This window comes from Mauremys reevesii, linkage group 15 (genome assembly GCF_016161935.1).
Source record: "Mauremys reevesii isolate NIE-2019 linkage group 15, ASM1616193v1, whole genome shotgun sequence".
Taxonomy (NCBI): Eukaryota; Metazoa; Chordata; order Testudines; family Geoemydidae; genus Mauremys; species Mauremys reevesii.
Genome location: NC_052637.1, coordinates 42,622,728 through 42,637,042, shown reverse-complemented (window position 1 = coordinate 42,637,042; position 14,315 = coordinate 42,622,728). Strand labels below are relative to the sequence as shown.

The 14,315-nt window shown below is 47.3% G+C and overlaps 1 protein-coding gene across 5 annotated transcripts in view; it reads left to right on the top strand.

Annotated features, from left to right (window-relative positions):
- Positions 1–7,674: 7,674 nt before the first annotated feature.
- The window catches only part of BAIAP2 (BAR/IMD domain containing adaptor protein 2), an 85,331-nt gene continuing 78,690 nt past the window's right edge, over positions 7,675–14,315 (top strand). For all 5 annotated transcript variants that reach the window (XR_005588617.1, XM_039502412.1, XM_039502411.1 and 2 more), the window contains exon 1: positions 7,675–7,758. Coding sequence is in view for 4 of the 5 variants with exons in the window: in XM_039502412.1 (XP_039358346.1) it covers positions 7,711–7,758 (48 nt within the window). In the remaining variant the exon portion in view is untranslated. The remainder of the gene's footprint in view (positions 7,759–14,315) is intronic.

Sequence of the window (14,315 nt, the reverse complement as noted above, 5' to 3'; positions counted from 1 at the left end):
GGGGCAGACTCCTGCCCACTCGCGTTGGCTTCAATGGGCTGCCAAGCGCGCGTAAGGTGAAGCATGCACCTAAGGGGCGACAGGCTCTGCCCTTGAGCAGCTTAAGTCGCTCACTCTGGGTGAGAGATTTTTTGTGTTCAACTGGGACCATTAAAATCACAGCGGTTACGTTGGTAGACAAAGCCTTATGTCGGTCTAACGGCGTTGCTTCCGCACTCTTGAGCAATGCAGTTAGACACTGCGCTGTGTCGCTGGGAGGGCTGCTCCCACCTCTCCAGGAGGTGGAGTCCCCATGCTGCCCGCAGAAGCTCTCCAGTGGGTGTAAGTAGCGACCTCACTAAGTGCAGCTGCAGCACAGTAAGTGTAAACCCTCTTCCTTAGCCTGGGCTCCCAGCTTGATGGCTGAGCTGTGATTCGAATAGGGTTTGCGCGCCATTGGTGGTTCAGCCATTCCAGCTGCTGAGGTAGAGCTGCGGGTGCCTCTGAAGAATGATCACTTGTGGGGCTTTCCCTCAATAATTGAGTGTTTGCTTTGTGGCCTTGGAGCTGCGGAACGGAACTTGTCTTCATGGTGACTCAGCCTTTGCAGCTTTTCCACCCAGGAGGTGGGGCCCTTTAGGTGCTGTGTGTGCCTGGGGCTGTTGATCTGAGCAGGGACGGGGCTGTGACTAGTTGGTGCTCGTTCATCACTTGGGCTGGGATAAGCCCTGGAGCTTGTTATTCCTCTGTTAGGAGGTGGCTGTGGGTTGCTAGCTGCTTAGTGATTCATAGATTTCTAAAGCCAGAAGGGACCACTGTGCTCATCTGACCTCCTGCCTAGCGCAGGCCACGGACCCACCCCAGTGATTCCTGAATCAAAGCTGTAACGCTTGTTTGAACTAGAGCACAGCTTTTAGGTGTGTGTGAGAGAGAGAGACTGTGTTCACACACACAGAGATATTATTTATGTATGTGTGATTAACGCTTTGCATTAGCAGGATGCTGGCAGCTGCCACCTGCCCACTTGCCTTGTTTGTCATTCCTCTGTGTCCGTTCGTCTCTCTTAGTGTGGAAGCTGTCCAGGGCAGGGACCGTGTCTCCTTGCAGTTCGTACAGTGCCCAGCACATGGACAGGACTGAACAACAACAATAATAAATCATAGCTGCTATTTCTGACCTCCGCTTATTTCAACAATGCAGCCGTGGGAATAGCCTCCAGAAGCCAGTGCAGCTCCCCTTACAGATACCCTTGCTGAGCTTTCCCCACAGCCCACTGTTCTTTAAGATGGCACTTGGTGACAGCTATGAAGCGTTAGAAATTCAGGAAAGTCTGGAAAATGAAAGGGCCCCAATAACATTAGATCTTTAATCGTTTGTTATGATCTCAACAAGTGAACAATAGCCAAATCCTCTAAACAAGAATTAAAACAGCACCGAGGTATAAGGCTCTGAGCACTAGGTGTGCTTATGGAGTTCATCTTTCTGTACTTCAGGACAGCTCAGTAAACCACACAAAAAAGCTTTAAATAGACCAGTTTCCTCTGTTTGTGTCAATGGCTTGTGTATTTCAGAGCCTCAGGAGCCCCGGTTCTACACTACTAAGTACATCCACGGGATGACAAGACTGTCCCAGGGTGGTTACTGTCTCTGGGGAAAGCTTTTGCTTTGTTTGGATCAGCAGTTTGGTTTAACCCTTGGGTGCCCGTACAGTGAGTGATCATTCCACGAATGGACAAATTAACCAAACAAAGACTGATGGATGCGGTAACTGTTCTGGGTTTCCGTGAAAGTGCCAGAATGAGACTTCTTGACAGTTTGGATAGTGGTGAGAATTTTTGCCTGGCACGACCCTCCCATGGCTGTTCCCTGTTGATGCCCTCAGAAAGAGACAAACAAAAAAATCTAACGTCCTTTTCACATTTTCAAACAAAAAGCCCCAGGGGAGAAAAAAAAACCTTTGCTGTAAACTCATGAAATCCAGAGACCAAAACAGTTACTGGCCATAAGGACCACACAAAATACCAGCTTGCGAAAGGGGACAGGATTTTGCTCCCAACCAAAACTTTGCTGCAAGATAAAATGCCCCCTGTGCAGAAAGAAAATCCACAAGAAAAAAGCGGTTCACTCCGCTGCTTTCGCTCTAGCCCATTAGGATGGTCCCAAAAGGGACAAATCAGATTTCAGAAAATCATGTTAAAATTATTTTTAAAATAAATGATTCTTAGCGGCATATCCAGGCAGTGCACACAGCAGGCAGCGTATTAGGACCCTAGTGGGGAAGCCATCTGCATGAGAGATGCAACATGCAAATTTCCTGGTAATCTCATTTAACAAGCTGACACTTGCAGGTACATTTCTGCCTCATACCACATCATTTGGAGGGGCTTAATGAGACTAACCTGAAATCTTATTTTCTTGAGTATCCTCTAATTTCAGTACATGCCAAAGAGGGAAGATTGAGTATGTATTTTAGACTACCTGCTGCTGTCAGAGCAAAGATGGGATTTTAAAGGGAGAGCCTCTAAGAGCCTAAAATCTACAGAAGAGAGCGAGCATGTGTCTGCCTCTCCCATATGGCGACTGGGTGTCATATAATCATGGAAATTAATGACAAAAGAGGCCTGTTAGATCTAGTCCATCCATCTGTAAATGCAGTCTTATTCCCTGTAGTACACAGACAAGTGGCATTTATTGTCCAGTCTTATTTGAAATGTGCCAAGCAGTAGGAACACAGAATTACCTGACCAGACCAGTGACCCATCTAGCCCAGTATCCTGTCTCTACCAGCAGCCAGCATCAGCTGCTTGAGAGAAAGATACAAAGAACCGAGGAGTGGGCAGTTGTGGAATAACCTGTTTCATTCTAGCCCCCATCAGTTAGTGACTGGTTCATGCTCTAAGACAGAGGGTTTATATCCCTATTTCTTTTAATCCGATCTATTGTGTATGTTCTCATTACCCATATACTGTAAAGGTCTCATTCCTTTTGGAAATCTGGCTGAGCTTTTGGCTTGATGGTATCTTGTGGCAGTGAGTTCCACTGGTTAATTGTGAGTTGTGTACATGTTTCCTTTTCTAGCTTTGAAATGTGTTGCCTTTCATTGAATGTCCTGGGTCTTCTCAGGGGAACAAGTCCACAGCTGGCTACATCTCACTGCCTGGAAGCTTTACCAGCTGTTCAAATGCGACCTCAGACCTGGTTCTTTCCCCCACCAGCTCTTCCCCTCAACAACGAGACCCCAGCCAACCTCATTGCTTGGCTGCAACTTTGCACCTAGGGTACAGGTTCTCTCTGTTACTTGGTTGTGCTTGTTCAAGCTGTTGAATAGCTCTTTTGTCAGTGAACATGTTGCAATGAGCGAGCGCGTGACCCACCTAGGAGCACTAGCATGACACCATAGTGTAATCATTAAAAAGAAGCCCTAATGAAACTTTTAAAGTAGCTCTCTCGCATACTCACACACACACCTGCAGTCACACTGGGTGGATTACATAACATGGTGTTGCTACAGTAACTTCGCTCCACCCCAGCGGCAGCTGGAGGCGGATGTTAATGTGCTGTGAGCTGATACGTTCTCTCTCGGATAGAAAACACCCTCAGACCGAAAGGGAACTGGGGTTCCCATGAGAGGAATGTGGAGAGTGGGGAGTCCAGATTCGTATTAGGAATTCTGCAGGAAGCTGAATATGAAAGGCAGAGCTCCAAAGGGGATAATGTAGACTAGAGTAGGACTCCCCTGTGAGCTGCTTCTAACCACAACTATTTCTAAGCTGTTGGTATAACTTCACTAATGTTGGGCTTGTTATAGAATCACAGAAACCTGGGGCTGGAAGGGGTCTCGTGAAGTCCAGCCCCATGCGCAGAAGCAGGACCGAAGCAGACCTAGCCCATCGCTGACTGGGATTCGTCCAAGCTGCTCTTAACTGATGGGAAGTCCACAACCTCCCTTGGAGGCCTATTCTAGAACTTAATTACCCTCAGATTGAGAGTTTTTCCTAATATTAAGCCCCTTACTTCTTGTCCTCCCTTCAGTGGATGTGGAGAACAATTGATCATAATCCTTTTTATAACTGCTCTTCACAGATCTGAAGACTTATCAGGTCCCCCCTCAGTCTTCTTTTCTCAAGACAAAACAAGGCGTTTTTTAACCTTTCCTCATAGACCCACTTTTCTAAACCTTGCTCTCTGCATATCTTTCCTACAGTGTGACGCCCAGAGCTGGACCCAGTCCTCCAGCTGAGGCCTCACCAGTGCCAAGTAGCGCAGGACAATTATCTCTTATGTCATACAAACACCACTCCCATTAAGTGACACAGAGTCCTGTGTCACCTTATAGACTAACAGACATATTGGAGCATAAGCTTTCGTGGGTGAATACCATCTGATGAAGTGGGTATTCACCCACAAAAGCTCATGCTCCAATATGTCTGTTAGTCTATAAGGTGATACAGGACTCTTTGTCGCTTTTTACAGATCCAGACTAACATGTCTACCCATCTGATACTTCACTCCTATTAACACACCCCAGAATATTAACCTTTTTCACAGCTGCATCACATTACTGTCTTGTATTCAATTTGTGATCCACTATAACTCCCAGATCCTTTTCGCAGTAGTCTCACCTAGCCAGTTATTTCCCAATTTGTAATTGTGCATTTGATTTTTCCTTCCTAAGTGAAGTACTTTGCACTTGTCTATATTGAATTTCAACTTGTTGATTTCAGACTAATTGTCCAATTTCTCAAGGTCATTTTGTATTCTAATCCTGTCCTCCTTGTGCTTGCAACCCCTCCCAGCTTGGTGTCATCTGCAAATGTTATAAATATACTCGCCACTTCATTATCCAAATCACTGATGAAGATATTGACTAGTCCCAGATTTAGGACGGACTCCTGCAGGTCCCCCTAGATATACTCTCCCAGTTTGACAGCAAACCACTGATAACTACTCTTTGAATATGGTCTTTCAACCAGTTGTGAACCCATCTTACAGTAATTTCATCTCGATGATGTTTCCCTAGTTTGCTTATAAGAATGTAATGTGGGACTGTGTAAAAAGCCATATCACATCTACTGCTTCCCCCATCCACTAAGCCAGTAACCCTGTCAAAGAAGGAAGTGAGGTTGGTTTGCCATGGCTTTTTCTTGACAAATCCATGCTGGGTATTCCTTAAACCTTTATCCTCTAGGTGCTTCCAACTGATTGTTTAATAATTGGTTCCAGTATCTTTCCAGGAATAATATAGAGAATATTGACATGAGGTTCCATCTGTTCTATCTTCTTGGGGTCAGTCCAGGATTGTTCCTTACTCTGTGTTCTCCAGTGCTCTCTTCTCTCTAGTTTTGAATGTCTCATAGGACAGGACTCCCACCAGATCCCCTGGGAGAGTATTCCAGGAGGTTTCTCACCCTTGTTTTCTAGCTTGTTTCCCCTGCCCATGGAAAGCGAGGCTGCATCTCTGCAACAGACAAAAGCGAACCATCGACATTTCTTGGAAATCTGGTTTGCAAACAGCGGGTACAAGGTGCCCAAGGAAAATAACATAAAATGGATGAAACTGTAACCCCACAGTGACCTTGGTACATTCCTGCCATTGCCTGATGCTTGCACAGTGAAGCACGGAAACAAATGGACAGTTAAGAAAACCAATCAAAAGGAAATGGATGGCATGGGGCCTGTTATGGCCACACACCCTGAAAGTGTTCAGCAGGCCTGCTGCTGGGAAGGAGGGTTCTACTCTGGGATTAGCTGAACTCCTTAGGGCAGATTTAGTGAAGCAAAAATGCCTAGAACCATTCCAGGAATGCAGCTGCCTCTTACAGGTTCTTAAAGTGGAAAAAGCCATGGGCAGATATGATTTGGTAAATCCTCCTCTTAAATGAAGATGAGAAGAATCATTGGATGCTTCCAGCTGTGGATCAGGGGTGCCCCTCTCTGTGCTCAACCTTCCTGGGGATAAGGCATACAAAGAAGCAGCAGAAATGTGGTGATAGGAAAGAGAGCAGCTCGGATACAAGACTAGCGCTAGATGTGAGACATTCTCCAAGGGGCCTCCAAAAAGGCCTCTTTTATTACAAGAAATTACAAATCCTTTTATCTTCCTTGCCACAGGAACAGCTTGTTTGAATTGCTGGGCTGTCACACTGGAATTAAATGCAAGAACCCCCCACACCCATGACGTAGCAAAGAACCACTTACATAACACAACTAAAAATAATGTGATAAAGATGCACACAATGGCTCTCTTCCCATCCCTCTTATCTGAAAGCCTTGCCCTGGTGTCCTCAGCACTGAGGGGCAAGTCCAGTAGCCCTCAAGTGAGCACCACCCACACTTCCAACTCTGAACCCCCCCAATCCGATTGGTCAACAAGGCAGAAAACCTGCAGCTTCCTGCCCTACTGGGGCTCTCCTGAAAAGATCGAACGTAGCATTCCAGGCCCCCATCCCTGGACGTGAGCCAGATCCGCATGCCATGGTCCCCTCCTCTTTGAAAGCTCACCTCCTACAAAGGGCAAATAAATCGCAGTCCTACTTAACAAGTCACTCAAAACAAAAAGCCCCATCCCACATCCTTCCTTTGTCCATTGTCGTCCCTGCCCCCCAGAGTGTACAACCTACAGGGGGCAGGTACAAACAAAGGCCAGGAACTGGAGTTAAAGAAAGGCAGCGATACTGGACAGTCAACTGGGCATCTTGTGGGCTCCCCTGTGTTTGCTGGATGAAGGCCAATAGTGGAAGGAAGGAGAAGTGAAAGGGAAGAATGTTGTTCTGTGGTAGGAGAACAACTGGTGTGTGCTTTCCCCTTCCTCTTGTTCTCAGAGCTCAGGGAGGAGAGAGGCAGAAGATGACAAAGAAAGATGGAGAGGGAGATCCCACCAGACCCAGATCCTCCTCTAGGTCAGACATGAAGAGCCGCCTGCCCGCCTTCCTTGACACCAAGGAGAGTTGGGGGAAACGGAATCATGTGGCCTCGGGCAAGCAAACTAAAAACACTTGAAAGTAAGAGCAGGTTGGGAGGTGAACAGAATGCTCTGGGAATGGGGTTGTTGTGGGGTGGTTAGAGGTTGTGGGGTGGCAGAGGGTATTGTGGGGTGTTTGGACTGGCTGAGGTGGGGGAGCAAGGGGTTGTTGTGGGGTGGTTGGGGGAAGAGCGTGTTGTGGGATGGGGCAGGGGTTGTGGGGTGTTTAGGGGTGTTCGAGGTGGTTAGGGAGTGTTGGAGTAGAAGGTGTTGGGGTGGTTAGGGGGTGTGGGGAGCAGAGGGTGTCTGGAGTGTTGGGGGCAGAGGGTGCTGTGGGGTGGTTAGGGAGTGTTGGGGCAGAGGGTGTTGGGGGTGGTTTTGGGGTGGGGAGCAGGAGGCGTGGGGGTGCCTGGGGTGAGGGGCTGTGGGGTGGTTAAGGGGTGCGGGGTGAGGGGCTGTGGGGTGGTTAGGGGTGCGGGGTGTTGGGGCTGGGGCGGGTGGGGCTGCGGGGCGGTTAAGGGGTGGGGAGCAGGAGGCGAGGGGGGGTGCCTGGGGGGGGAGGGGCTGTGGGCGGGGTGTGGGGGGGCGCGGGGGGTACCGGGCAGCAAGGACCCGTACGCGGCCGTACCTCCCCCCGGAGCCGGGGGCGGGGCCGGGGGCGGCCGGGGGCGGGGCCGGCGCGGGGCGGCGATATAAGCTCAGCGGCCGCCGCGCCCCGCGCACTCTGCCAGGCTGCCGGCCCCGCTGCTCCGCGCTCGCTCCCCGGCGCCATGGCGCGCTCTGAGGAGGTGCATCGCCTCACCGAGACCGTCTACAAGGTGAGCTGCCCCGGGGGCGCCCGGCCCCGAGCCCGGGGTGCTGCGCGCGGAGCCGGCTCGCCTGGCGCCGGGCACCGCGAGCCCCGCGGGTTCGCCGGGGCGACTGTCCGGGCGAGCCTGGCCGAGCCTGGCGAGCCTGGCGCGGGGAAAGCCGAGGCGGCTCCGGCAGCAGTTCGCAGGCTCGCGCTGCGGGGCTTGGCCGGAACGTTTCGCTTTTAATTTTTCTTGGCAGCGGCTCCCAAACAATGGGAGTCGGAGCTTGTCCCGCCCCTGGCTTGTGGCTGGTTAATGGGTTGGGTTCTTTGAAATGTGAATTGGCTGCTGTCTTTCCCCAGTGCGGTTATGCAACGTTCAGTGTAATTGCAAGGCCTCTTTTCCTTTCTCTCTCTTTGGGGGCAGTTTCTAAATCTGGGGAAAGGGGATTTTGTTCTTGGGGGGGGGAGATGTCATCTTATGTAAGCGCAGACCTGGCAGCGGAGTTGTGTAGGAGTCATTTACAATCCGAACTCCCTCGCTGCACTTCGCTCTCGTTAGACGTGACATCCTGGGGTCAATTCCTGATTTTCGTGCTGCTCTCGAAGTGTGGTCATGGATGATAACTCATAGCTGTAGCTAATGGAGAAACAGTCTGCTATGGGGAGAACCAAATGGTTCCTACAGACACTAGTAACAGGCTCTCCCTCTAACTTCTCCTCCCACCGCCACCAGATTACATTTTACCAGGCAAACATTTTCATATCAAAATGGTTCATATGAGTGGTTCCAAAAGTAGAGCTTTAAAATAAAGCCCAACTTCAAATCTAGCTGTCTCTTTCAGAGTGAAAGGCTTTTAAGGGTTCCCCTAGCTTTTGAGCCAGCTCTGGGTATTGCGTTGGGTGTTGAGATTGGAGAAGCTGGCATTTACAAAGCAATCTTAGTTTATGGTTTCCTAAGTGAAATCTCAAAGCCCTCCACAGGCCAACAGATTTAATTGTCTTAAACAATTATGGGGCTTCCTGCATTGTACTGTACTGTGAAACCCACTTAAACTATTTCACTGCTGCATCAGATAACCACGCCAGCTCTGCATGTTCTGTATGGTCTTTAGGGACCAAAGATGGCCATGTACAGTGAGAGCCATTTGTTTTTAATGACCATTCATAAGCTATGAATACTGTGCTGAAGAGGCAGACCTATTTATTCAGAGATCTCCTTTTGACTTGTATATGATTATGCTAGATGAATATGGGGTTAAAGAATATACCTGTTAAAGGAAGAGAGATCTCCTAGGTAGGCAGTGCTGCAGCAGATGCCTTCCATGAGGGAAGTGTTATTAAAAAGCATGTCATTAGCTCTGTCTGTAACTTTGTTAGATCTGAGGTCAGTGAGTCTAGTGACTTTTTTTCTTTTTTCCCTTCATTTTGGTTGTGAAACTCTGTTCTCGCACTGTGTGAATTAGGGTAAATGAAGTGGTTCTGCTCTGCTGGAGCCTGTGACAAACTCTGATATAGTCCCTCTAACCTAGGATGTTATGCAGGCTGTCATGCATTAAACTGGAGCAGTTACGCTATTGTCTGTTTTATAAATGGCTGGAGCACTGAGCTATTTGTAAGCATAAAGCAAGTGAAATTGTGGTAGGAAAACTTAGGCCCAAAGCATTCAACACAGCACAGTTTGAAAAGGCTGGTTTTCCTTGTGATCTCCTTAAGGCATAATCCTCATGACCAGTCACAATTCCATTTTAGTAAAAATGATGAACTAAAGTCCTATTTTCTGTTCTGTTGTCATGGCCAATTTGATAATGAGGCTTCTCATGTCTCTGAAGGTTTAATTAGATTATGATTTGATAATGTTTAACTCTGCTAGCATTGCAAGTATCCATGGGCTGCATTCCCTCATGGATCAGAGGGGTAGCCGTGTTAGTCTGGATCTGTAAAAGCAGCAGAGTCTTGTGACACCATATAGACTAACACGTTTGGGAGCATGAGCTTTCGGGGTGAATACCCACTTGGTCGGATGCATTCCCTCATGGAAAATTGTCGGACCTAATGGAAGCAACCTAGCAATGCAGATTGTTGTTTGGCCATGGATATTCCAGATGCACGGATGTTAACTTTCCCTTGCAGTCTGAATGCTCCCTTGTTCTACGTGATAGAGTATTGTGCTAATCGGCAAGGCTCGGTGTCTAAGAATTATGTATGTGCTTAAGCTGAGCAAACATAGTGATAATAGCTGTTGAATAAGTAAACTGGACTTACCAGTCTTCAGAATCGAGTGACTTGTATGGGTCAGTCTCCAAGGTCAGTTGCTACTGATTGGTTTCTGCTGGTGGCTCAGCCATAGTGAAGATGTTGTCTTTTGAAGAGCTGTGTTAATAGCCTGTTTGCAGTGTGGGTATAGATTTCTTTAGAAGCCGGTATTGGGTCCTGCTGTGAACTTGCTGCATGGCTTGTTTGTTGTGGCCATGTGATACCCTGGCACTGTTTACCTTGGCAGTTGCAAACTGAACTTGATTTTTAAGCTTTGTGTTTGTGTTGGCCAAAAGAGACTTGAAGGGGTTCTAGTTTGAAGACAGCTGAGCAAAGTTTATGCATTTATTTCTCCAGGTAAGAAAGTACAAATGATAGCATGGCCTTTCAGAGTGGGATTGCATTGGTATTTGGCAGTTCACCTCTGTGGGTTGTAACTGGCTTCATCAGTTTCTGTACTATCTACACGGTCACTCAGCCAAACCTGAGTTTTTAACCCTTTTGCTTGCAAAGAAAACCTTCTGAATGTGTACAACTACAGTGCTGCTTTACTCAGTTTGCAGACTGAAAGGCAGCAATTATAATGACAAATAATAAACTTTCAGAGCCTGACCTAGGGTACAAATCCTGGCACCTGGTTAAAATGTAGCTGTCCTGGTTAAAATACATTTTGTCTTGCAGTGTGACCAGAACCCACATTTAAAAAGTGTGAACTGACGCTATTCATCTCAACATCACATTGACTCTGAAGCCTGAGGATAACAATTTAAACTATAGCAATGTTAACAACTGTTCCATCGTTGGTCATTTTGTAGACCATTCTGCCAGCTGGAGGATAGAGAAAGATAACTTGGCATTATGAGTGAATTTTGAGTAAGATATTGTCATTTTTTTTCTAATGTGACCCCCTAATGGCTTCCAAAGCACAAATCCATGCCTGATGCAGGTATTTTAATTCCAAATGAAGCTAAGGCACTGGAGTTGTATGCTTATGGGTTGTATTGGGGGAGGGGATAGCTCAGTGGTTTGAGCATTGGCCTGCTAAACCTGGGTTGTGAGTTCAATCCTTGAGGGGGCCATTTAGGGATTTGGGGCAAAAATTTTTCTGGGGATTGGTCCTGCTTTGAGCAGAGGGTTGGACTAGATGACCTCCTGAGGTCCCTTCCAACCCTGATATTCTATGATCCTATGATTAAAGAAAGCTAAAGCACTGAACTCTTGTAAGCTATGTTAACATTTCTGTCCTTGTGAATAGTGCTTGTTTGTCAGTAGAAATAAAAGAATCCTCTTGCCATGTGAAGATGTCCAACAGGAGTTATTGCCTGGGATCCTTACTGAAACTTGGAAGTTTGCTCATGGGGATTAGCAAACATCTAAAGAAATTATCCAGGAAACAAGATTCAGGATCCCATCAAACTCCATTAAAGTCAACAGGAGTTGTTTCAAACAGCGAAAGCTTAGTGCAGGTGTCTCAGGGTGTCAATTGGGGGCAAGGAGTGAAAGTGTGGATTGGTTTGTTAGCGATGCAGTTTTCCTGCTGTGTATTTATTGATAGGATTTTTGGGTATTCATAGTTACTATCTGCTGACACCATCACATGAACTAATGTGTCCCAGGAGATTTAACAAAGCTTCCTTACAAACCCTACTATAGGGAAGCCAGTTCCCACTGCAACTGGGTACAGAGTGGAAGGCTTCCCACAGCTTGCCATGTTAAGTTCATATTCATGAGTTCTTGGACAACAATAAATGTCCTTCTTTTAAAGAGACAAGGAGCGGTGAGGGAATATCTTTTAATGGACTAACTTTTGTTGGTGAGACACAAGTTTTGAGCTACACAGAGCTCTTCTTCCAGTCTTAATTTTAAACAGACCCACAGTTTGTTGGTCTTGCTGATAGTCTGGTATTCTTCGCTGGTGGCCCAGGGATGGCACTTTCCTAAAATGGATCTAAGCTCTGGATTCCCCCAGGTCAAACACTCACATTTTAATTTTGAGTTCTTTTTGAACAAGCATTACTCAGCTTTGAATCCCAAACTTCTGCTCTGGTGGGCTTTCTGCAACAGCCTGTGCCTTGCTTTGGGAGGCAGGACCCAATCCTGAGTAAAGGAGGAAGTATGGCTCTCTTTGCCACTGCAATGCAGTTACTGAATTGCAGACCTCAGTATGGGGGCACCCGCTTTCTGCTCAGGTGGGTGGAAGGGAAAGCAACTCAGCACCATTGACTGGGAACCACCTTACTGCCAGCTATGCTGTGTGGCTGGAGCTCCTTGCAGGTGGCACCTTGATGTCCTCCATTACAATGTCTGGAGCAGGCAGCTAGCTTTTGGCAACTATTTTATATAGCGAAGAAGCCTCGGTCCTTGGCCCCTGTGCCGAGGCTTTCCTGAGGCATGCTGATTAGGAAGGCCCTTCGTAATTATTTTCCAGAACCGGTGCTCACCCTCAGAATGATTGCACTTAATGAGATGGTGGAAGAACTGTCAGCCTCCCCCGCACTGATGCTGCCGCTACAATCAGCTGCCTACACATGTGGAGTAATTACAGAGAGGGATGGAGGAAGCTGGCACCTTCCGCCAACGTAATCCCACTTTCCCCAGGCGCTGATTCATCCATGTGGACCTTATTGTATCAGCACAGCTGCTGCGATGGTTCTGAGACTGAGAGGAGCTTTGCTGCTAGCACAGGCGACATGTGAAACTTGGCACATGCCTGGTGACCGACTTGTTCAGCAAGGGGAAAGGTGACTGTATTGCCTCTCCAAACAAATTAAACCTACATGCAGAGCATTTGTATTTGGCAAAAATATGAAAGACCTGGTGACTTTTTCTTCCCCAGAAGAGTAGGCTGTTCTCAGTGATGATGGACATTACTGGGAGCTTCAGTCCAGCTTCCATTTCATGTCACAAACATCTTTTCAAATGGAAGAGTGGTTTTGCAAGGATTTCTGGACTGCTGCACTGAGGAAAGTTTCCTTAAAAAAAAAAAAGTCTTGAGCAAACGAAGGCAGAATTCCTAACAGTCAGTTGCTACGCATCAGAAGTAATATGTCATTGCTACCATAACAGCCACTATTCAGAGTCTGGAGGGAAGGAACGAGAATCTCGCTCAAGTGAATCAGAGGGGAAATGGTGGGTGGTTTTGTGTGTGTGGCAACAGGAGGGAATATGCGGGCTGGCGAAGAGGGAAGCATTAGTCCCAGAAGCGATCCTATGCCACCATGTGAATTTCATGCATTGTGCTCCTCTGCTGCTCCTTTGGCTAAAAGAGTTTGCATTGCAGGAAGGACTAAGCACACAGAAAAGCCACTGATTAAGGATGGCTACAGTGCTGGGAATGACTGTTACTGCTGCCCTGTGGTTTTTCAGGGTTTGTTCCTCCTGTAGTTTCATATTGTGCAGTTGCTGTTGAATTTCGACAGGGATTTTCGCTTTTTGCGCAGACAACTGATCACTGAAAATTATCTAAATTAACATGGAAGCTTTAGAAAGGAAGTTGATTGTAACATACATTTTTATAGCGCCTTTTTTCCAAAAGAATCCCAAATCACTTCCCAAACTCTCTGACACCATTGAAATGCAGCCACCTCTGGAGTGGAGCTCAGCTGGCATGTTGCCTTTAGGCTTGTTATACTGAGCTAGCTCGTTGTGCTAGTAGCTCCCTTCCCCACCCCAATTATTTGTAGCTCAAGTGCAGTATGTCATGGATCTTCTCATTTCCCAAATCATTCATACAAAGTAGTTTAGCCAAGTTGAAGCCTTTGGTTTGATAGTGTTTTGTAGCATGAGATCTGCAGCATGTGAGTTTGGTTATATGTAGTGCGGTTTCCCTTCCCATTGGACCGTGTCAATGGATTCCTTATCTCCAGGCTGACTGCAAGCTCTGGGAATGAAAGCAAAAGCTGCAAAGAAGTTCTAACTGGTCCAAGTGGCAGTTATACTTATCAATGACCATTCAATATCTAAGGTAGAAGACGAATCATCTCTACCAGGCGATACCATGGGTCAGCTGAGCACAGCATTCTGGCAATCTGTGCACGACTCTAGTTCCCACGCTTGATTTGCTTCAAGGTCCTGGTCTTAATTTTAGAGTCAGTTGGGGCTCAGCCCATGGCAATCTCTGCCCAGCTCTCCCTCCATGTGGAAGCTATGACTGTCAGGGACGCTCTGAAATGAAACCCTTGGTCTGGCCAGGTATGTGGCTTTTTTGGCATGAGCCGCCTCCTGATGGAACACCCTTCCAGTAGAGATGCTGGTGAACTCCAATCTTACATTTTGCCTGATGCCACACAGTAAGCCCCACAGTACCATCTGAGGAGCAGCCATTTGCAT